This window comes from Talpa occidentalis, unplaced genomic scaffold, assembly GCF_014898055.3.
Source record: "Talpa occidentalis isolate TD23 unplaced genomic scaffold, MPIMG_talOcc4v2.1 talOcc4.10, whole genome shotgun sequence".
In the NCBI taxonomy this organism is placed as follows: domain Eukaryota; kingdom Metazoa; phylum Chordata; class Mammalia; order Eulipotyphla; family Talpidae; genus Talpa; species Talpa occidentalis.
The window spans coordinates 72,397,983-72,423,129 of record NW_023600993.1 but is presented as its reverse complement, the minus strand read 5'-3'; the positions used below and the strand labels follow the sequence as shown (position 1 = coordinate 72,423,129).

At 41.4% G+C, this 25,147-nt stretch overlaps 1 protein-coding gene across 1 annotated transcript in view; it reads left to right on the top strand.

Annotated features, from left to right (window-relative positions):
* The window catches only part of PCSK2 (proprotein convertase subtilisin/kexin type 2), a 244,172-nt gene that overhangs the window by 134,098 nt on the left and 84,927 nt on the right, over nucleotides 1–25,147 (top strand). The window contains exon 5 of the mRNA XM_037494323.2: nucleotides 5,128–5,165. Within this exon, the coding sequence (XP_037350220.1) occupies nucleotides 5,128–5,165 (38 nt within the window). The remainder of the gene's footprint in view (nucleotides 1–5,127; nucleotides 5,166–25,147) is intronic.

Here is a 25,147-nt window from a genome sequence, read left to right as displayed (position 1 = left end):
GCATACTTATTCAGTCTAATAACTGGAATAAAGAATGAGAGCCAACACATTCTCCAAATCCACTGTTGAACGCCAAGATGATTTGGGCCAAGAATGGCTTACCAATGACAAGGCCAAGGCCAGATGCTCAGTACCCCCACAGCATGTAACTGAGCTCCTCTACTCCAACACCTAGAGATAGGGAGCTGTGCTGGTGAGGCTGGGGACATCAGGACTGCAATTTCTCTTTTAACTGCCTGCATTACTGAGTGCTGTGATATCATTTCCCAGATAGTCTCTCAGCAAGACATCCTTACAAAGCAAGATTAAAGACAGACACAGATGCTTACCCTGATACCTAAAAGCAAAAATAACAAACTATTTTATAACCTATGGTTTTCTATAATTGGCTTAATGACAAAAACTCAGATATTTGTCTGGAAGATTCAACTTGAGGATAGTCATTTTCAATAGCCATTCACTCATCTCCGGTCTCCTAACTCAAAACTTGGCTATTGTTCCCTTGGCTAAATCTAGTGATTCCATAGATGTCAGTAAAAATCTGTTGCCTTCACTTGGGTGAAACTTAATGTCATTTCCATGTACTACATGTCACTAGGAGAGCTCCTCCTTGCTTAGCTGTTGCCCAAAGGAACAGAAATGTTTCTTGGGTCTGCTGTGACATTTGGATCACATACATGTCAGTGAGGACCCCATTTAATGATGACATATCTCCTTTATTATAATAGAATTGTTTGGTCTTGGGAACTTGACCTAGACAATGAAATATGACCTTGACAGTTAGACAGGAGTCACCCAAACCAGGTAAAATTTAGGGCAAGCAATTTGCTGTCAAGGTCAAAGATGTCAGAAAGGCCTGGTCAAGACCTTCAGCCAATATCAGATGGAGCCAAGGAAGGTGAAAGTCAGTGAGCTGGAGTCAGCGAAAACTCCAAGCTTTAGTAACAATAAAAGCTAACACCTATTGAGTATTTGCTAGACACTGCATAGCTTTTAGGAAACACAGTCATAATTATTTTCTAAGGTCAGTATGAATAAACTGAGGTTTTGGGAGGCAGAAACTGACCAATGTCTCACAACCAATTGTAACCATCTTCAGTGCTTAAAGCCCACCCTTTGTTTGCCTTCCTGGTGGATTCGTAAATGGGACCTCATCCTTGTAAGTGGCAGTACAAGCTTAACAACCTGCATCTGCATCACATAAAAGAACAATAACTTCTCTCTGAACAGGACCTCACAGCCCTCAGAAGGTCCTGCAGGGTTTGTTCCAGTTATTTGCTGTGTAACAAATTATTCTAGCACTTAGCAGCTTAGAGTAATGATTATTTTGCAGCACAGTAACTTAGAGTCTGCCTTAGCAGAGCTCACTTGAGGTCACCCATGTAGTTGAGGTCAGCTGTTGGCTGGGCTAAGTCATCTAAAGGCTCATTTGAGCTGGACCTCGCGACAGCTTGCTCCCATGGCTGGTAGTTGAAGTTAGATGTCCCTGGGGCTCAGCAGAAGCTGTCAAACAGAATGCCTACATGTGGGCTTCTTACATGGCAGGGGGCTTTCTCCAGAGCAAGCATCCAAAGGGATCAGGTGGAAGGTGCTGGGCCTCTTCTGACCTAACCTTGGAAATTAGGCAATGGCATTCACTGTATCCTGTTGATAGAAGCCAAATAAAATCACAGAGGAAAGGAAAGACCTACCTCGAAAAGGAGTGAGAGGGATTGGTACTGTCACCTTGTAGAAGATCAGATGAGATAGGAAATACTGAACTGCCATCTTTCAAAAATACACTCCAGCCATTGTGACCTACCCCCAATTAACATATATATTGTTGGGGAACAGTACAAAGCTCTACCTCTCTTGGGAGAATGGAAAGAACTGGACCTAGAACCAGAGTCCTCTGACGTACTTCTCAACTGAACTCTGACTACTCTAAGTAGAAACTAGGCAAAAGAGTTCCTTGCTACCTCCTGGAGGTTTCTCGAACCATCAGAACTTACTGAATATTTGGACTACTGGAGTAGACTTTCTGAGCAGATTCAAATTGATAGCAGGATATTAATGGCTTATGAACAAAAATATAATCACTTATTTGTCATTTGTGTGTCACAAATTGGTTGTTGATAAGTTGGTACCCCACAGACTGTGAGTCATCAATAGTTGTGAAGCTCAGGTTTCGTGTATTGTCTGTGTTTTTCCGGGACCTACATAGTGTCTGGTATTCATTTCTGAAAATAAACTAAAGCAAAGGTGAAAAATAAGAACAAATACATTAATAATACAAGACTTAAAAAAAAAATGACTAAGCTGATTAAGAGGATGTATTCAGTGCTTTCTACCTCAGGAGATAATCAAATATACAAAAATATTAAAATACTGTTTAATTACCAGGTGATTGCTTTCATGCTTTAGTTTATTATTATTTTTCTAAGTCATGTCTGTCATTCTTCATAGTTATATCAATGGTGGTTGTTTTCCTTAGACCAAAGTCCGTGTCTGTTGGTTTTCCCCAAACCTAATTAAAAATTTCTTTTATAATTAGGCTAAATTTATTTTGTTTTAATTCTAATTTCCTTCTGGTCTCAAATTATCTTGTTATTTCAATATTTTTCCCTTCACAGAAAAGAGACTACGCTTATAAAATTTCTCTTCTAAGCAATTTGTACTCTCAGAACATGGAGTCATGCTTTAAAAATCAACTCCCTGTTAGAAAAAATTAAATATTCTGTGTGTGGGTCTTTTTTTAGCTTATCTTTAGTTACAGAGGTTTTTTGTTTCATTTTTAAATTTCTTTTATGACCCAAGTAACACATGTTCCATTATAGAAACTATGTAAAAATCAGAAAATACAGATAATCAAAAAACAGGAAGATAAAATCAGCTATAAACTCAATACCCAGAACTAATCAGTTAATGTCTTGGTGTATGTATTTTTTCCTTCTCCCTGTATATACAAATGTGTATATATAACACACAAAATAACAGAATAGAATCATACTATGCACATTATTTTGCAATTCCCTTTTAAATTTTAAGAATGTTTTGTGGCTCTCCTTTGTTGCCAATATACACAAGTCTCCAGTATCATCTCTAATCGTTACATAGTAGTTTATAGTGTGGATTTTCCACAATTTATGTAACCCAGCCCCCCCTTTTTTTTTGCTGGTAAACTTATATTTATTGAGGTAATGTTGATTTATATTACAGTCTATGTTTTAGGGTGTAGGTTTACATCTCTACCAATGAATATTCACCACACCCACCACCCATGCGTCAGTAATCCTCCATGGGACCCCTCTCCCCTTTCCACCCACCCACCACATCCCTCTGGCAGCCTTAGGCAGAGTCCAATGTGCTCCTCCTGCTCTTGTTTTCACCCCCTCACTCTCTCCCTTCCCTTCAACTCCAGAACGCCTCAGATCTACAGTCAGCTTTCAAGGTTTGTCTTTGACCTTTTGTTTGGCTTCTCTATATTCCATATATGAGTGAAACCATCTTCACTTATTTCTCTTTCTCCTTCTGACTTATTGTGCTTAGCATAATCCCTTCCAGCTCTATCCACTTGCTGTAAATGACATGAGTTTATTTTATCCCAATAATGAACACACGAAATTTAACCAATTTCAACAAACATATACAAGTTAATTTCAACCCAATTATCTAAAACCAAGTAGGGTTTTTTTTTGGTTTTTTTTTTTTACATTTCTGCCCTTCTACATTATCCACATCATTCTAGTGATATGGTAAAGGATGGTACTAAGACAATAAGAAATACAATTGATCAAGTATGTACTACAAGCTGAACCCTTTCAATGAACTGACTCTACTCTTGAGAACTGCTTTGTAGGTTACCCCCATTTCAACATGAGGGAACTGAGGCTTAGAGGTTACAGCACACAAATATTAGTTCCTGAGCCTGCAATAGAGCTGGATCTGTGGTCTCATCACCTGTGCTGATGCTCAACTTTACCCGCAAGCCCAAATTGACCAGTCCAGAAATTCCTTATGCCGGAAGATTAACAAATGAAATGTTCTTTCTCAAAACTTACATCCTAATACAAGTTCTGTTTTGCAGAGCAAAAGTCTAGCCTTAGTAAGCGTGTAGTGAGGATGCCAGCTATGAGGGGGACTTGATGCTATTTCTAGTTTTTAAATACTGCCAACCCAATAAAAGTCATTAAATGCCACTGGGCTAAGCATGCCACGCTTTTCTCCCCCTCACCAGGTTGGGGATACAGCCAGCACAGAGAAGGCAAGCAGCCTGCCTGTAGTCATGCAGCCAGTTAGTAGTGTGGCAAACACAGGTCTTTGATTCCAAAACTACACTTACAACCATGTATGGGGTAGTTCAGGGACCTGGCTGATTTCTCAAAGGTCCAACTATTTGGTTTGCAGAATTGGGTGAGATCTTTTCCATTTGCCCGTGAAGTTTCATGGTGCTTTCCAAGGTCCACATGTCTGATGGAATCCAGCAGACTGATAGGACATAATTTAATCTCTATTGGGAAACAAAACAGATCTGTCTCCAAGAGAAAGCAGAGGACTCCTGCTGGGAGGCTCGAGGTTTCTGGCTTTCTAGAAAGCCACATACTAGAGAAACCAGCCTCAGCTCCCACCCAAGACACTGCTCGGAAACCATTCCCCTTTGCCTAATAGCTTTTCTCACCCAGCTGTGTTCCTGTTATTATTTCCATGCCATAGAATGCTCTCCTAATCCATTGCTGTCTATGCCCTGTTAAATAATAATCACTTTTCCTTCCCGGGGCCAGATTCATTTCAGAAGAAAAGCCAGTAGGTACTTTGGAAATGTCAGAATTTCCACAAATCTCTCCCAGATCACAGCTCTGATGAGCCATCCGTCTTGAGGCCACTAAGCCCCTCAGTGCTGTCATTTATGTCAGAAGTGTTATCTGGGGGCCCTGAGCTCTAATTGGCTTCACTCCTCTGACGCAGCTGGTGGCAGCTGCCTCTCCACTCAGGCAGTGCAGCTCACCCTCACTGGGGAAAGGCAATGCCAGCCAGGAGCCTCGGGCACTGGCACTCACCCCTTCCAAATCCCCTGGCAGCAGCCCCACAAGGAGGGGGCTTTCCTGAGGACACAGTCAAGTATTAACCTGAGCTGTTGTCTCTTCACAGGGATTGACTATCTCCATCCGGACCTGGCCTCCAACTATGTAAGTACAAGTTAACGTGTGTGGGGAAGCAAGTGTTTTTTAAGCATTCAGGTGCCCTTTGTGACTTGGAACACAGGTGCACGTGTGCACTCATGTATACACACATGCATGTGTGCACACAGCACGCAGGAACACACACACATATTAGAACTGACCGTCTGGCTGGAGCCACAGCTCAGATCAACAGCAAACAGACAAGACGTAGGGCCTGGCAGCAGACAAAGGCAGGTGGTTTAGGGAGGAGTAAAGAATGAAACTTGAGGTCTGGAAGAACAGACGGCTAAGGAAAAGCGTGAGGGCAGGTAGTGAAGAAAAGAGACTTGACAAGGTTTAAAATCAACCCTGGTTATAGAGATTGAATTGCAGGGTGGAAACAAGCAGTTTGAATTCTTGCTGGATAAAACTGATGGCAAAAAGCCAAAAAATTGCAGCAACTTACATTGCAACAATTGCTTTATGAAAGCAAGGAAGTCATCTTCTCTTATTATGATTTTGCTTATGACTACTCCAAACCTACTTCCTCCCACAATGCTAAGTACAGCACTTACTATCCCTTGACAAATAAGAAATAGGAACAGAGAATCACACAGTAAATACTGCTGTTCTCATTTTTGAGCCGCACCCCCCCATCTTTTCTTCTCCCATCCCCCCGCCGCCCAAGTGACTCTACTTTCCTGATGAAACCTACAAACTCTTTGACTATAAGCAATCACTTTATTTTAACACAGGGCAGTATACTGTTGAAGCATCGGTGTGTTCACTAAAAATTATCCAATGTATTATTATTGCTCCTGGAACCTCCAGATCTGTGTGTTTATTTGTTTGTTTAATGTTATTTGGATATCTGAAGAGACTCACACTTAGGAGAACTTGTGCATTTGAGTAGTGAAAATAGGATTTACCAGCAGAAATGTTTCGGTACCAACATCTGGGTTATACATCTTTGAGCTGTATGTGTCCATATTATAAAAAAGAGAAGAGAGGTTTCTCATGGGTTTTGTGCATGGGGCATCAGGAAAGCAATCTCTTTTAATAATAATTTTTTTTTAAGTTAAATGAATCACTGGCACCATCCAGCCAAGATGCTGTCACAGATAAATGACAGGAATTACACCAAAGCTCTATCCCCAGAGATGAGAATCCATCCTATGGATAAGACAATTAAAAATTGCCTGTGAGTTGTAGATCCTGCCTGAGAAGTCTGCCTCAGTGTCTAAGGAGGAGCTCTCCTCTCATCTGTGACATCCTTCCCTCTCTGCAAGCTCATATGGAACCTCGCCTGTCCCTTCTGCTTCCTTGTGGAGGCTGCACTACTGTCTGCCTCCTCTTTTGTCCTCCCTCTCTCTGCCTGCCCAATTAACTGCAGGGCACTGGAGATTTCTCCAAAGGGGAGACTGAGAAATGCATGTGTTGCATTCCTCCAAGGCTCTGATATGCAGAAACCTTTCTTCCTTAGGAAGAAATGGCAGCATAATAGCTGCCAGGGCAGCAAATTCAGACTCAGAGGGTGGCCCCTGCACCAGAAGCATTTGTCTCCTCCTTCTGGCTGCCCTGTGGCTGCCTGCCATTCCTGCCATGTCCAGGACCCAGCACCTCCCAGAGTCACCAAATAAGGTTCTGCTCACTTTCTCAAGCCAGTGTGGCTGCACTGTGCAGCTTGTAGGGTTTCAAGCTGGGGTGGCTGCCAGTCAGGCGGGAAAGCTCACAGCACACAGCCTCCCTCCAGCCTGTCCAGCCTCCACTGACCATGGAGACAAACCCATCTCTCTCCCAGTCGGGGTATTTCTGTGACAGGCTACTCCCAATACGAGTTACCAGATTAAAAGGAGATCGTCATTTAAGTGGGAAAAGAATCCTTGGGGTTCTGATGAGGTGCACGTACGAAGCTAATGGACACTATGATTTATCTGGCAAAAATCCTAATCTGAAATTGGAGAGCAAAGCATCCAAATTGAGAGGTGCCAGCTCCCATCAAATTTTCAGTATAACAATATCCTTGAGGAACTCTGTGGGGCCTCTGGATAGCATGTTCTCTTTTTCTATTTATTTAAGAAGCGCACAGATTTTTTCTAATTAAAAAACAAATACTTGTTCTCTGTAGAAAACTTCAAAAAAAAAAAAAAAAAACAACCAACAACCATAAAGCATACTCAAAATTAGCCATATCATCATTCTTAGTATTTGGACTTTCATTTCTATGTGTCTATTTTTTAATGAAATTGGCACTTGCTTGCATATGTAATATCTCTGCTGCTACTTGATATATAGATTATTAAATAGTCTATATTTAATAATAATATAGATTATTAAATAGTCTTCAAAACATGATTTAAGGGCTCTATAGTATTGCCTTATGCTGTAATTTATTTAAACTTTCCAATCCCCAATGGTTAGACAACTAGGTTGCTTCCAATGGGTATTTTTTTTAAGAGGAAAAGTGACAGATAGTGACAAGGACAGTAAAGTGATCAAACCATAACATGTTAAGGAGAGCTGCAAGTACTGAGGGCAGGGGAGGGGTGTATGAGATAGAGCAAGAGACACATTAATAAGTTTTCAAATGTTCTACATGGGACGAGACATCCAACTTGTTCACTAATTTCTCCCAAGAAAATTTCCACCAAGAGTGACAACTTTAGGAGGAAGATTTTAGTCTAGTTTAAGGAAGAACTGGCTAATGATTAAGGTTAATAAATAAAAGCAATAAACTCTTGCCAGTAGTAACGAGTTCTCCATATCTGAAAACGTTCAAGAGGAGGGTTAATGGCTATTTGATGAGACAGTGGGTGAAGAGGTGCTGAGTTTATGCTAATCGTAAACTGGATGACATCTAAGAACTGAACAGAAATTGTGACTTCTCTACAAAAGTGCACATTTTGACAACTTTCATCCAGAGGAATGTGTGAGTTTTCAATATTTATCAGACACTCAGAACCTTACAAAGAAAGTACACATAATTACACATGGTTTGGGAAATATTTCTGTTTTTAATATAGGCAAGAACACTGAACATCCAAATATCTCATCCTTAATTCCTTGGCAGAGAACCTGAACCTGAACTGTGGTTAGGGTTTTTTTGTTTTGGATTTTTGTTTGTTTGTTTCTTTTTCTACTAGGCAAATACATTCTCCTTATTTTTAATTAAAAATTTTATACTGTAATTAACAGAATGAGGATGGTAAGTGGAGTAGATCTACCCAGGAGAACAGTAAAATCAGTGGACAGTGATAAGCTGGAAAATTGTTTGAGCAAAGGATTAGCAGGCAGCTTTACACCTTGTTAGGTGACTTAACAGCTAGATATGATGAGCTACCTCAGTGCCCTTCTGGTAAAATGTACTTCAAGTCTGTATTTAGGTTTCTCCAGAAGCAAACCCTGAGACAAGGGTTTAGGTGCAAGCAGTTTATTAGGGAGGTGATCCCAAGAAGAAAGAGAAGAAGAGGGTGGAATGCGACAGAGAAGAGGAAAAAGTCAATGAACAGCGCAATTCTAACAAGTTGCCATGTTGCTGAAATTTAACCTCACTGGCGAATGTAGGAGGCAGTTATCCCACTCGAGATGGGAACTTCCAGGGGTGTTGGGGTACTTGTACAGCAACACCTGTCAGTTGTTGGCTGAGGGCTGGTCCCAGGGCTTTGTTAACATCCCGTACCTCTTACCTCCCTGAGTCTTGGAGAAAGCCCTCTGGATAGAAAGGCAGGCCCAGGCAGCTGGAACTCTCTGGGGACATGAGGGTGACAGGTCAAAGGCATATGGGGTCCCCACCGGCAACATTTGACAAGACGAGCATGACTTGGAAATACATTAAAAGTTCAAATGAGCAAAAATGTGCTGTCTTGAGGAAATTCCTCGCTACTCATTATTGTCAGTGAAAAGTGAAAACTCTATCAGAGGGACTTAGACAAATATGACAAAGGAATTTTCATCATCAAACGGAGTGAAATGTTTCTCAAAGTAGAATTCTTTTCAGAGCCTGCGTATTCCATAGATTAAAAGAGAAGAATCAGAATACGATGGTCACCCAGGGTTCTCTCTATTTAAAATGAGAATTCAAATCCTTTGAAACTGCAGATGAATATATAAATGTAAGTCATTAATGTTAATTTAATCCAACAAATCTACGTTGAATCTGTTGAGTGTTAAGGCAAAGGAAAATAGTAGCCACTTTTATTATTACTCTGTTGTTCTATGATTGAATTTAATCAGAGGGCTCTAAGTCCCAGTGGTAAATGCTTACTAGTCCAAATAATTTAAATTCTCCTTTCTCCATCCCATTAGTAATAACCTGAAATGAGTTTTGACTAAGAGACAAAGCAAAATGGTAGACAAAGCAAAATCAGTCTCTCTCCTGTGCTCTCGGTGTAAAGGTCCAGATATAAGCTCTACCTCCATCTGCCTGCTGTATAGGGCCTGCTGCCCCAAAGGATCCTGGGGTAAGAATGCAGGTGGGATATGTCTTTCCAGTGAGATCTGGGAAGGGAGAGAGGTTGTTTGTCAATTTACTTAAAAAATACCCCCCTTCCTAATACGTATGTTGGTCACTTTAGAATCCTGCTAGAATAGTGCCTGATACACAGTAAGCACATCGTGCTAGCTCTTATTCTCTTTTTTTATAAAGATTTATTTTATTTATTTTTGCATATAAGAACTGGGGTGTAGGCCAGAGGTGCTGGGGGGTTAGAGGATTCGCCAGAGACAGAGTGGGAACAGAACAGGCAGATCTACTGAAATACACTGCTGAGGGGAGCAGCGGGAGAGGCAGGAGAGGTCTGCTGTGCCATATGGGTTAGCTCCCTGGCAAGGGATGGAACCCATGCTGCAGTGGCTGCTGATAGCTTGATAGCTCTGAGAATTTAACCTCTGGGCCATTGCTAAAAAACCAACGTTTTGATATGAGATTTTTGGATCTTCTATATTACCTTCACAGAAGATAGGTGAACCCTTTATTTAAATGTCTTCATAGAGCTTAAATGAGAATTCTTCGTATTTCTTCAGACAGTCCATCATGTTCTATATGTTTTTCTTGCTTAAATTAAATTGCTTTTTTTCTGTAAATAAATAGGTCATTAAAAAAAAAAATACCCCCTGCCTCGCGGTCCAGTAACGATCGAAGGCCTGTGTTCATGGTAGCAGCCCAAGCCCAGGGACCCATTAAGGTCTGTGGACTAAAAGGAGACTTCTCCCAGAACCTGTGACATATGACTCAAGTGGCAGCTCTCAGGTGCAGGTGGGTGGAGTGACTTTGCTTCCAATGCTGCTCTGCTGAGCTCCAAAGGCAAAGATGGCTAGTGGTCCTATAAAATCTGAAGAGAGTCTTCTTGCTGTAGGTTGGAGCTTTCTCAGAGGCAGAACTGAGACAGTAGTAGGCAAGTCATTGATTTAGGAGGAATTCCCAGGACGCACCAGCCCAGTAAAAGGGAAGTGATACCAGAAGGGAGAGCAGCTGAGAACAGGTTTGTCCTGAAGCCAGTTACTGCTGAAGTCAACAGGGGCTAGATTGCACTCCTAGCTCTGGACGTAATGCAGACAAAGCTGCGTTGCGTTACTTACTACCAACCTGTCAATCACTGGTTGAGAGCTGCACCCCGACTGAGCAAGCACAAGGTGGTAAGGTAGGGGGCTTAACTCCCCTCTCTCTAGCCTGTCCACCTGACAGACCGAACGGAGTCAGCAACAGTCATCAGACAGAGTTGCAGGCACTGACAGTAGGAAACCAGTCAGCATGCAAGGGTAGGTTTCTGACAGTAGGACAATAGTGGAAACTGAGTCAAACCTGGGTGTGACTCCTGCCTTCCTAACTCATAGTTGTGCAACCTGACACTAACCTGTTAAACCTCTTTGAATATTCATTTCCTCGTTGGTGAAATGCATATATTGAAAATCAGCAAAGCAACATTGCTGAGATAATGTGTGTTTAGAGTCTAGCAGATAATAGATGCTTGATAAACACTCATTTCCTTCTCAAAAGAGATGCAATTGCAACTCTGCACAATGGCAGCTTGTCCTGAAGGAGAAGGAGCAGGAAAACAACACAGTTGCTCACTCCTCAGCGAGTCAGTTCTCCGAAGAGAAAAAAGGGGACCTCAGTGTAAGATTGTTAGGCTAGGAAAGCAAATACTGAAAAGTAGGGGTTACCAAAGTAAATCTAAAAGGTTCACTTGAAAAATAAAGTTTGATTTGATTTGAAAAGTAAAGGATTTATTTGCAAAAGTGCTTTCAAGCAAACAGAAAACACAGAGAGAGAAAATCCATTGCTCATGGACCATAATGTATTGAAGAAAGATACCCCAGAGAAAGAATTTCTGCTCTATATCCACCAACCCTGTCATAGATCCTTGAATGAGAAGGATATCCATGGATGTTCATGAAGGATATCCATGGACTAACCCCTAAGGTGGGTGAAGAGATAACGATTTTTCCAAATGAGGGTTTTTCCCGGGTCAGGGAAATTACATCTCCTGAACTGTAAGTGATCATAGTGGGGCATGGGCTTCTGTCCCCAAGGCAGGGTGGGCCATTGCCTGCACTAGCGCCTATACCTTCCAGCTTGGAAGCCATGGGTCTCCCTCTGAGTGAGGAGATGCAAGATCCCATGCTAAGAATCTGTGCAGATTCACATGCTGTCCCTTGAGTTTTTCCATGAATTTGTGATGCAGCTATTATGGGAGATTACATTGGCTCTGGCTTCTCCTCTTGCCCCAGACCTACAGTTGATGCCTTGGGGCTTTACAGAACCTCCCTCTGACGGGGTGAATTATACCTCTCAAACTTTGACTTTGGGTTGGCCTTGTGAACTTGTTCAAACTAAAAGAATAACATGGCAGCTCAGAGGTCTTTGTGCTCCCATATGCCCTCCTGTGCCTCTACCATCACAATGTCCAGGCTAGCTCACCAGGCCAAGGGGAAAGGTGGACACATGGAGAAGAACTAGCCTAGTGGCAAAGCCTGAAGCACAGCCACCCAAGTCAACCTTGCATAAGTTCTGTAAGAAGCAGAGCTGCCTTACTGAGCCTCACCAATATTTGCTGAACCCCAGGGGTAAGCAAGTCTAGTCAAGAGCATCAGAGCTGCCCCATTGAGCCCAGCATAGATCACCATACTCCCAGCTGAACTGCAGATTTATTTTTTTTAAAGATTTATTTATTTATGCATACCAAAACTGGGGTACAGACCGGAGGTGTGGGGGGATGAGACTATTCACTAGAGACAGAGTGGGGAACAGAACAAGCAGATTGATTGAAATACACTGCTGAGGGGAGCAGTGGGTGACACAGGAGAGGTCTGCATTGCCACATGGCACCCTGGCTGGCCAGGGGGATTGAACTTGTGCTACAGAGGCTGCAGATAGCTTCACAGTGTGGTGCTCAACACCTTGCACCACCAGGGAGGCCCAGAACTGCAGATTTATAAGTGATATAAATGCTTATTGTTATAAGCTACTGACATATTATGGTTATTTGTGTGCAGCAACTGTTACATTTACCCTGGCTAGATCCCTCTCCAGTCCTCCCACAGTAGTTGATGCCCATCCCAGTCTGAAGAGATTGTAGACTTCTGACCCTTCCCTAGACCCACTGAGTCAAAAATCACTGGGGATAGGCCCCAGCTCATGTATTTCTTCAGAAATGTTTCTAGAATCTGATGATTCATCTTGTCATTCATTTTAACACTTTACTCATTCATTCAATCATTCATTCATCCATTCATTCAACAGTGCTATTCCCTTATCAGGTAAGACTACATCAAAATTAGACCACTGGTTCTTTGTAGGAAGGTATATAGTCTTTAAATTCATTTCCCCTTTGATGTTTAGCACATTGGTGATCAGCATTTAATATCTATTAAATTGTATTGAATATTAATTCATCATTTATACTTTTGCAAATACAATCAGGTGCTAAGTCATAAGATGAGCCTCTATCAAGGACAGGGAACACTAGCATGCAGAACCTCCCAATCCGCAGCTCTTACCCACAGCATAGGTGGACACCACCAACCCATTCCCCAAAGTGCATGTTGCTGGTGAGGGGTAGGGGCCCAGGAAACAAACTGAAGTCTCCATGATTGAAGGCCTGGAGAGAATATTATTCTCAGTGTGGCTTATCCACATGCAGATAAGCACTTTTTCTTTTCTATAATGCCTAGAACTCCTCAGGTCGGGGGAAATACAGAGGTGTTCCCGGATGGGAGAGGACAAATTCTGTTCTTTGGGTTCAGTGGAAAATTTGGAACATTATTTATGCTCCAGGGTTGTTATTTCACCAACAGAAGTTCTTGTAAAAGATAAAAGCCCACCCTAAGGACCTGCACTTTTCAGTTCTTTTGATGGGTTCCTGACAGGCGACAGTCTCTGAAGAGGCACACTCTTTGCAGTGCTCTGAAGGACTGCCAGCACTGAACCTGAAGGAAGTGCCTTTGAGCCCCGCACACCAGGGCCCCAGGTGGCAGGTGGCCGCCATGATGAAAGGCCTCCTGTGGAGACCGGCCCACCCCTCAGCCCCAGTGACTCAGATGCTATGAAGTATTGATCGGAACACTGCTCCAGGCTCTTAGACCAATAAATATTTAAATGAGCACATTAATAATGCATATGAAGTTGAGGCTTAGACAACCTTTGTGTCTCATTGAAAAGCTGGCTTTTTTGAGGTACTTGTTCATGATCCTGGTGAGCCCCTTCTCACCAGACCAGACTGAAATTGGGAATAAGAACTTTTTTAATCATTTGGACAGGTCATCGGTCAAATGACTATCATCTGACTCAACCCGTGTACTAGAAGAATCTATTTTTATAAGACATGCTTTGATATAAAAATGAGAAAAATTAAATCTTGCTTAGCCAAAATGAAACTCTGGACCTAGACTTTCAACTACAGGAAAAAGCAAAGAAAACAAATATCTGGTCAATTGATTTTTCCACATTGCTTAGTTGACTAATTTTTGTTCCATTGTACTTAGTCAACATTTAAAAGACTTATATTGAGTTCCCATTGTGTATAAGGTGTTGTACTAAGGAACTGGATTAGAACATGTGAAGAAAATCCAACCCCTGCCCTCAGGGAGCTCAGAGTTCAATGCATAAAAATATATAATTACATGGGCCTCCCTGGTGTGCAAGAGGTTAAGACGCAACCTATGAAATTATCCACAGCCACTGCAGTGTGAGTTAAATCCCCAGCCAGGGAGATACCCTCATGGTGCAGCAGACCTCTCCTGTCTCCCCCGCTGCTCCCCTCAGCAGTGTATTTCAGTAGATCTGCCTGTTCTGTTCCCACTCTGCCTCTGGTGAATCCTCTCACTCCCCCCCCACACACATCTCTGGCCCGTACCCCGGTTCTTGTATGCATAAAAATAAAATAAATCTTTTCTTTTAAAAAGTATATAATTGCATCAGAATGTGCTCAATAGCATTCTAGAAATGAAAACAGTAACCGCTATGGGAACAGAGCTGCAAGAACAAGAAGTCAACCCTAAAAGTAGCTCACAAAAACCATTTTCTTACCCCCAAAATCCCTAGAGGCCTTTGACACAGTCCCATTTCTTCCACTATTTTTTTTAATTGAGGTACTTTTGGTTTGAATTATTGTTTTTATTTGGGGAATGTAGGATCCACTCCCCGCCCCCTTCAGGTGTTTCAATAACTTCAAGTCCAAGATTAGGTCTTAATTTCTTTGATCATGAGAGCATCAAGCAAAGGCTTCATTCCATAATGAGATCAATAGAGATTTTCTAAAAATGAATGATAGGTAGGTTGTAGGTGGATGAATGGATGGATGACAATGAGATTATTATCACAAAGATAAATACAGCACCCTTATTGTTCCATTGCCATATGGGGTGCTTTCATAAAATAATTCCTGATAACTTCATAGTAGTTTTTCTTTCTTTTTTTTTAAGATTTATTTATTTATACAAGAACTGGGGTAGAGGCCAGATGTACGGGAGGGTGAAAGGATTCACCAGAGACAGAGGGGAGGGGAACAGAACAGGCAGATTGACTGAAATACACTGCTGAGGGGAGCAGCAGGCAAGACAGGAGAGGACTGCTGCGCCATGTGGGTAGCTCGGCGGCCCGCCGGGATCGAACCCCCACTGCAGAGGCTGCGGACAGTTTCACAGGGCTGAGCTCAACCACCTGCGCCACCAAGGAGGCCCCAATAATAGTTTTAGTTTTGAAAAAATGAAGGATTAGGGAAATTTGGTGTGGGTCTAGATTCCTGAGTTCATATCCCATCCCAACTACTTCTCAACTATGAGACTCTAATCAGTTTAATCTCTCTGTACCTGAATTTCCTCATCTGCAAAATGGGTTAACAATAATATTGACCTTACTGATGGTTGTGATCATTCAGTTACATAGTATATACCAGACCCTTACTCCTGGCAAGTAGGAACCTCTGCTGTTGTCTGCTGTTGTCCAGCAACTTGCCTGAGGTCACCTCCCTAGAGCTTAGCTGAGGAAGTCCTGACCACAAATCTGAGATTGTCAGACCTCAAAGTCCATGCTGTTAACCTTTCTCTTGCCTTCCTGCCGCAAGACACATAATAAATTCACAGAGAGCACTTTGAAAATGAAATTAAAAGGTGCAATTAATGTGTTATTCTAATTTTTCATGTTTTCCCTCCTCTTTCCCATTATTACAAAGTATGCCCAAAGTTAAAGAGGAATCACTCTCCTCTGTTTGGGCTTTTAATTCATTTTGAAGTTCCAGATTTTATGGGATGCAAAGTATTCTCTGTTTGGGAGCTATATTTTTGTTCAGAAGGTCACCTTATATTCTGTTAAGACACAGGTACACAGACCTATGGAAAGCTTCATGGTTGTGTTTCCTTTTGTTACAAAGTAAAAAAGTATGTATATATATGTTTATACATCAAGCAGAGATAGATGGGGAATTTTGGTGTAAGAGATAGATTGGCTTTTTAAAAAAAAAAAAAAAAAAAGAGATGTATTTACGCACACAAGAACTGGTGTATAGGCCAGAGGCATGAGGACTCACCAGAGAGAGTGGGGAGCAGAACAGGCAGATATATTGAAATACACTGCTGAGGGGAGCAGTGGGAGAGATAGGAGAGGTCTGCTGCGCCATGTGGGTATCTCCCTGGCCAGCCAGGCATCCAGCTGTGCTGCAGAGTATGCAATAGCTTCATAGTGCTGTGCTTAACCCCTTGCACCACCAGAGAGGCCCTGGTTATTATTGTTACTAATTACCTTAGATAGTATTCCCTGAAAGTAATTGAGATGGTTACTTCTGAGAAAGTGATTTTGTTCCCAGGAGAAGAGGAGGGAGGGATGGACAGAGGAAGGGGTTTAGATTCAGTCTGATGCTCTGGGGAACTCTGTACCATGAACCACGTCACAGAGTAGATCCTCCCCGCAGAAGAAAACCTTTTTATCCCCCATATCTGTAGGTCACAGACTTCGAGGGGTCCCTGGAACCTGTGAAACTTCCTTGGTGGCATCCATTTGTCCAAGGACAAATATCCAGGATAGGTGACAGCAGTGACCTACAGGCAGCTAAGGCTGGTAGAAGAGGGGCGGGAGCTGGGTGTGCTGGCCCCGTTAAGGAAGACTGGACATCATTGTGGGTCTCCTGAGTAAGGTCAGGGCCCCTTGCCTTTTACTCTCCACATCCTCACAGCTAGCATACAACCTGCAACAAAGCAGAGGGCCAGTGATGCATGATGAATAAATGAATGAATGGATGAACAAATGAATGAATTCAAGAGAGATATTTGATCTCAAATATTGGAGAAAAGGACTTCATCCAAACCAGCAATAGAGCATAAAACATAATGACAAAATAACTATGTACTCAGCAGAATAATGGCCTCCCCAAAATGTCCATGCCCTAATCCCCACAAACAGATTATGTTACATGGCACAGAGAATTTGCACAGATGGATTCAAGAGTAATTTAAAATTGGGAGATTCTCCAGTGGGCCAACTGTAATCATGTGACCTTAAAATAGAGAAAGAAAAGCAAAGAATGATATGCTAAGGGTGGGGGGTGCAGAAGATATCTGAAGCATGAGGGGGACTCAACCGCTCAATCTTTCATGGAAGATTGAGTAAGGGGACCCTAGCCAAGGCTTGCAGGTGACATGGAAGCTGAGAATGGCCCTCAGCGCCCAGCCAGCAAGAAAACAGGGACCTCAGTCCCACAGGAACTGAATTCTGCTAACAACCTGAATTAGCAAGGAATCAGATGCTTCCCTTAAATCTCTCAAAAGAAGCACCTCCCTGATAACACTTTGATTTTAGCCCAGTAATATGGGTGTTAGACTTCAGACCACTAAACTCTAATGCATTTGTCTTGTTTATATATTACTAAGTATAGCACGTTTGTAGCCACTGTTACAGCAGCAGAAGTTAATATAGGTCATCTGTTGAAAATAGTATGTTCCCTCCACCTGGAGGAAGATCTCACAAGTGACTGTGGAGCATAACTCACAGCCGTTGCCCCAGCACTGCAGCCTTGCTGGGGATCCAGGGAAAGCAGTTCTGAGGTTAGCAATGGCCCAGATGAGCCCCAAACTGCCTCACACACAAATCTGGGAAATCAAATCTCTTCCGGCAGCTCAGTGAGCAACAATGTGTGGACTTTGAGGTTAGATCCATGCAGCCGAAATCCATCCCTTCAGGCTTCTCGGTCCTTATTCAGACAAACACAGGGCCCATCCTATCCCCATTTCTCCATCACCTGCTTTCTCAGAGACGAAACTGCTTTCACTTAAGGTTGATTTGAGGGCATGTGTTAGAATTGTATCTCCTTTGCCCCTCCATGTTAACACAGTTGAAACTAACGGACTGTCTGCTCTGAAAATGTGGGCTTTGTTGTGACAACTGAAGGCACATGGGTGCACCGGAGTAAACTGAGGCCCAGGAGAAATGTGACTTGCCTGAGGTCACACTGCAGGTTCCAACAGAGATAGTCCTGGAATGCAGGTCTCCAACATCCCCAAACCTAAGCTGTCACTGCACTGCTAACCTCACAATGCCTTTCCACCTGCTGTGGAGAGGCACACCTCTGGACTCCAAGTGTTTCAGACAAAATCCAGCCCAGAGGACCACCTGTGAGTCCCTTCCTCCTGCCAAATCCTCCCAAACCACCCTCTGTCACCTACAACCCCCTCATTCAACCACCAAAGGGAATCCTGTGGAGTAGGTTAGGCTTGTTCTGACCTCTTGGTACCAATCTTCGTTACCCAACCTGGCTTTTGTCTGGTTTTTGACTCCCACTGCCAGCACCTGCTGTTCTTTTCGGAGAGCCGCCTTGGGGTACTGGAAGCTGCTTTGCTCCACAGGCATGGAGTCCTGAGTCTGGGAACTTACAACCCCTCTTGTCTCCCATACTTTTGCAACAGCCTGTGGGAAGGTGACCCTCTGGGAAAGCATGGAGATGTAGCTTACTCTCCAGGGCCCCCTGCAGGACGTCACCTGAAATCACACCTTGGCTTGTTTCCTCCAGTCCTATCCTGCTTTTCTCTTACTCACTGCATTCTCCCAGGAGTATACATCTTTAATAAATCACTTGTCCACAAGTCATCTCAGAGTGTGCTCCGGGAATCCTGACCTCCCCACATCTGAGCAGTCTAGCACTTCGGGCAAAGCAGAATTTTCCATCCTGCCTGACCAAGGCAGAGAGAATCTCTGACATAGAAATAAGATTAGCCTCTCCACCATGGTAACCCTGCTAGCTCCCAACCTATGGGAAATTATTTCTCACAAAGAAAGAACCCTTAATTACTAACCGATAATTAAAACCTGATGCCAAGCGCAGGAAGCCAAGGCTTGGCTGTGAGCAATGCTCCTCACCGTCATCCCCAGTATGATGGTGAGGTCTATACTTTTAATGTCGCACACACAACCCCTCCACAATGAGAGCTTTGCTAGGCGGAAAATAAGATGTATTACAGTGTGTGGGTGATGTTTTCATTAAGCTATAGAAATAGAAGTCTTATGTTTTATAGCTCAAACGTTGCCAATTTTTTAAATAAGAGGTTTAGTGTAAATCTAAGCTATTCAGGGAGCACTTGTGTGAGGACTCCCACTGAGTCACTATCAGCAAAAAAGAAATTGTTTGAACTTTGTGATCCTCAGTTTCCCCATCTGTATATAGGGGTGATCATCTTCCCCATTTCAGAATCAAAGGGTGATTGTCCATATTACTGAAATGAACAGTGGGTCTCTGTTGAGCTATCAAAAATTATCAGCTGAATTTCCCAGAATGCTGAAGGCATTGATGTCCAACTCTTTTCTTCTGTCCACACCCCACAAATATTTGTCCTCCCTTGAACTTGTAGAGAATGTTCCAGAAGACTTGTGGGAAGGATCCAGACCTTGGTGGGTGCCAGTGTAGTGACCAGACAGTTAGTATTGTGCCGGTACTCTTACCAGGCATGTGGGTGTCTCATTCACCTCTTCATCCTCAACAAAGCTTGTATTATTTGCAAGTAAAGAATTTATTCTCTGTGAAGAAATCCATAGCCAAGGTTCATAATCATGTTATCTAGTCACTCATGATCACAATTATCCTCTCCTGCAGGAGGGTTTGGTTTGAGAGTTTTCATATGCTCTTTGGTCTTAGCTCACAAATCCATCTCCCCTCACAATGAGAGTTGAATGCTGGCTAACAGAATATAAGCATCCTATTTTCTCCCTTCACTCCCTATATTGATTCTATCAATAATATTTCAACCCATGCCATTTGGTCGTTTTGTCTCTGTTGGTTTCTTCTGAACTGCAGCAGTATTAGTACCCAGTATCCACTGAATATTTATTATGTGTTGGCTTTGAGTTTTTACATATATTATCTCATTTAATCTGCATTTTTGTTAAAACAATGAAGTAGATATTTTCTAACACAACTCCAGTAGATAGGAAAGAGAAAATCAGAGAGCTTGATCTGCCTAGCTCATGCAGCCAGGAAGTAGTGACATGGGAGGCTCATCATCTGTCAGGCTGACTTTGTTCAGTTTGGCTTTCCTCAGGAGACCCTCTCGCAGCTCAGCAAATCGCATGGCCATTGACTCAATGGCTAACAAACTAACACAAGAGTCATCCTTGAGTTCTCCCCCTTCCTTTCTCACTTCAGCCACCATATTTTCCAGTCCTGGGTTTGGCCTATAATACATCAGTTCCTCTATTTCAACCACTGGCATCCTAGACCAAGTCTACATCATTTCCCTCCAGGAAACTGGAGAGTCCACAGCTTCTACTCTTGCCCTCTCCAGTGCATTCTCCCCCAAATAATCAGAAAGGCTGTTACAAAGAAAAACAATAGTACAAGAAGCCATTCCACTCTGCTTGGTTACATCCAGTGGTTCCCCCACAACTGAAATCACACCATCTCTCCAACTGTGGGATGTCAGCTCCAGGTCCATGGAGGTATTCTTGCGTACCTCTTTTTTTTTTTTTTTTAAATGCACTGGTAAGGGGAGCACTGTCATTGTATTTTTTTTTTTATAATGCCCAAATGCTCTTGCGTACCTCTTCATCCTCAACAAAGAACAATGGAAGGAAGAAAAGAAATGACAAATAAATATGTGCTGGATGACTATCTGGCTGGTGAAGGCATGTTTTATTTTTCTCTTCTTTTTTTACCCTTCACCTCCTAATTTCTTCTGGCCATTCTTTCTCCTCACAAAACCCCTCCCTTAGGCTTTGCTATGCTTCTCCTTTTGTTCTGTTCATTATAGAAGTTATTTATGCTTTTTTAAACACCAGCATTTTGGTATGAAAGAAACTTCTGGTGACTGCCTCCACAAAGATGATCTACACAGGAAATGAACATTTTTATTTCTTCCTGGCTTCTGGGGAGAACTGGTATGTTTCTTCATAGCAACAAATCAAGGAACAGAAAACTTCTCTCTGCAGGTTCACTTGTACCCCTCAGGAGAACTACAGGAACTAGTGAAAACAGCAAGAATAATTGTCTTGATTCTTTTGACTCACTTATATGTGTTAATGCAACAACATAACCATTTGATTCACAAAACATGTATTTTCAAGCTAAAAGAGTTAACCAGGGTTTTTAAAATGAGCACATTAAGTGTTTAAATGATTGCACAAATTCAAAAAAAATAGGTACATGGTCATGTTTTTAGCTAACAAGCTCTTTACCCAACTATTCCAGTAGAAGAAAGGAATTCCCAAAATGTAGGAACTCTATTCACAGGGCTCCCTGAAGAAACATGTGGTATTATTTTGTCATCATTATTAACATTAAATTTGATGCACCATATTTACAAATCTAGCCAAAGAAAAAAAACCTGCTGTGGAAACAATGCTTACAATTATAATCATGGATGCTATTTGTTCTTCACAGGGAATATTTAAAATATCAATTTAAATGCAAATGAATCTTATCATTCCAAATTAGACTCATTCCATTGTGTTGAAATTAATATAGAAAATGATATCGAACACTAAATTATGAATAATTAATATTGACACAATGAAAAAATATCCTGCCATTTAGCTGTTATGGGGAGAAGTCTTATCTGAGTATATGCTGTGTATACTATCAGTATATGGGGAATATGATATCCCCAATGTCTGGGAAGAACACAATAGAAATATGGGGGTCAGGGGGTTGAAGTGACAGTGACACATCTTAGAACTGAGTAATCATTTTTCTGGGTCAAAGGAAAGTGCTATTACATGTGTACTTAAATGATTATATATTATTTTAAAATAAATTATTCCACAAATACAAAAGAACTACAAAGCGAGCCTGGAAAATGACAATATGGCTCTTAAATGCAGACACAAAGAGGATCCTTCTCTCCCCTAGAATCTCACCTAGGAGTAGGCAAACTAGGACCCACAGACTGACTTACTGTTTTTGTAAATAAAGTTTTATTGGAACCCAGCCACTCTCATTTGTTGACTTATCTATGTAGTGGTTGTCACAGTATAATGCCCAAAAATAGATGACTGGATCAAGAAGATGTGGTACATATACACCATGAAATATTACTCAGCATTCAAAAAAGATAAACACATGCAATTTGCAGCAACATGGATGGCACTGGAAGGGATCGTGCTCAGCGAAATAAGCCAGAAAAAAAGAGAAAAATACCGGATGGTCTCACTCATAGCAGGAATCTAGAAAACTTAAATAAGGGACCAAGAAAAAGAATAACTATAAGAAAGAAAATATCAAAATCAACAAATAACTATGAACAAGAGACACTCTATGGGGGTTGGGGGGTGGAGGTGGGGAAAGGAGGGCTTGGGGTAAAAATAAGGGGGTTGTAATTGGATGGGGAATATAAAAATAAAATTTAAATTAAAAAAAAAGTCCATGTGATGGCGTTGTGACAGAGACACATCTGGTCAGCAAAACTTGAAATATTTACTATTTGACCCTTTAAGAAAAAGTTCCCCGAAATCCCCTGATCTGACCAGTTCTGACCAGTGAGATATATAAAAACAAAGAGTCCTGAGAGTTGAAATGCCTGTCCCATCATGGCTCTACCACTTTGTAGCAGTGTGGCATCTAACAAGCTGTTAAATGTCTCGGGCACAGCATCCTCATTTGTAAGCTGAAAAAATTGGACTCTTCTCTATTGTAGCTCTAAAATCTTATGAAACTCTCCTCCCTTCCAATAAAATCACTGATTAAGAAGCAAACGCTGAATTGGTTTTATAAAGAAATGAAATTGTCAAGTAGTTTGAATCTACTTAATTTGCTTTTGAGAATGACAGTCATAAAATCAAAGTTATGCTTCTCTTCCAAGCATGATGTTCCATACATTAATCATTGCAGCTGAGTGATTTCAGAGAGTTTTGCATTCATTTACTATCTTAGTTTGGATTCCCCATAAGCCACCCTTGAGGCATGAATTCAAAGACCAGTAGTTTATTTGGGAGGTCGCCCCAGGAAACACAGGAGGGGAGAGAGTCAAAACAGGGTGTGAATGCTGAGGGCAGGGAGTTAGTGCTGAGGGCAACCGGAGCTCAGTTCTGCAAGGCAAGATTGGGCCATGGCTTAGATCACATGTAGAGTCAGGGTATAAATATACTAACTTCCATCAGTTATGATTGAGAGCTGATACCAGGATAGAGGAGAAAGCAATTTCCTGTACTTCTGAGCTGCCACAATCATCGGCAGATAGGACTCCAGAGATAGGTGGAATCTGACAGAGGAAAGTTGAGTGAATATGTATCGAAATACTGAAAGCAAGGGTTTATGAATGGGACCTTCAAAAACATCTGCTATAATTATAAAACCAAAGATCTCCAAACTTTTTAATCACGTGTTTCCCTATGTGAAAATTTTCTAGCAGATTCTCTGAGCATATTCACAATTGATTATTTACACACTGTATGTAGGTACTACTGCAATAATGGGTTGTACATATTATAAAATATATATAAGAAAGAACATTTTAAAGATAATATTAAATATGAAAAAAGTTATACTACATACCTATATTCATAGCAGCACTTGTCACAATAGATAAAGCAACACAAGTTATCTATCAATAGATGAATGAATGGCTAAATAAAATGTGGTATATCCATAAAATAGTATGTTATTCATCCCTAAAAAGGAAGGAAATCCTACTGCAAGCAACAACACAAATGATGCTTGATATAAGAATGAGTGGGTCACAAAAAGACAAATAGTGAATGATTCCACTTACTGGATGAGGTACCTAGAATAGTCAAGTTCATAGAGACAAAAAGTGAAATGGAGGTTGCCAGGATCTGTGGGGAGAAGGGAAGGGAGAATTATTACTAATGGCTATAGCATTTCAATTTTACAAGATGGAAAAGTTCTTGAGATTGGTTGCATAACAATGCAAATGTTCTTGACTTTATTGAACTGTTTACCTAAAAATGGTTAAGATGGTAAATTTTATGTTATGCATTTTTACCCCAATTATAATAAAAATGAACACATAATTTTTAAATCAAACTCAGAAAAATGAGAATATTTTCTCCCACATCCCAATGGATCATCTTGCAGAACCCTGGGCGAGACATGCCCCACTTAAGAGAACTTTGCACTAAATAACCAGTATGCAACCTATTCATAATGTGATCAGTAAAAGCTTCTGAATAGAAAAATCTTTGCCCAGCTAAATGTTAAGATTTCTCTCTTCAAGAAAGATAAAACTATAATAGATGTGGTACTAATGAGGACCTCAATAATAAGTGGATCCAATCCTGCCACTACTGTTTAGTTACTGTGATGAGAGACAAGTGAATCTACTTCTTTGGGTTGTGTATTCCTCAAATGTAAAAGAAAGATGGTCCTATGCTTTCATTTATTTGTTCAACAATTATTTGTTGAATGCTATACTATACCAGGAACTGTTGTATATTAGTTACTTAGTGCAGCATATCAAATTACCTACAAAATTTGAACACAGAAACAAATATTTTGGAGGGGGTTGTGGGGGTGTGTGGAATGACATGTCTGGATTTGACATTTTTTCAAAGATCTGTCTATTATGGAGACAGATTAGGAGCTGGCAAGAATGAAAGCAGGGAGATCATATAGGTAGACTTTTCTAGGAGAAAAAATCATTTGAAAAAGTGTTATGTTTCAAGAAAGAGAGAGTATAAAGGACCCCAAACTTAGGAGACATTCACTAAATATTACCTCCCCCTTTCTCCTACAAAAAATAACATAATATCTGCAAAAAAAAAAAAAAAAAGAGAGAGAGAGAGCGGCATCTTTAAAAAGAGCAGACACTATTATCAAACAGTGTGGCCTTTATTAGGCACCCAGCGAGCTCAGACACTCAGGCTCCAAAGGGTTCTTGTCTGTGGGAAACACAGAGGATTCAGCAGCAACCTTAACACCTATCTCCACATCAGCAAGAACCCAGACCAGCCCACGGAGAGCTCTGAATAGCATTTATGATGCTTAATCAGAAAGCATGCAGCGTTGATCTGTAAATTAATTGGTTGCTCAGGTTTTTCACACGTCATGTAGAGTTAGATATTACAAAGATTTTGAAAA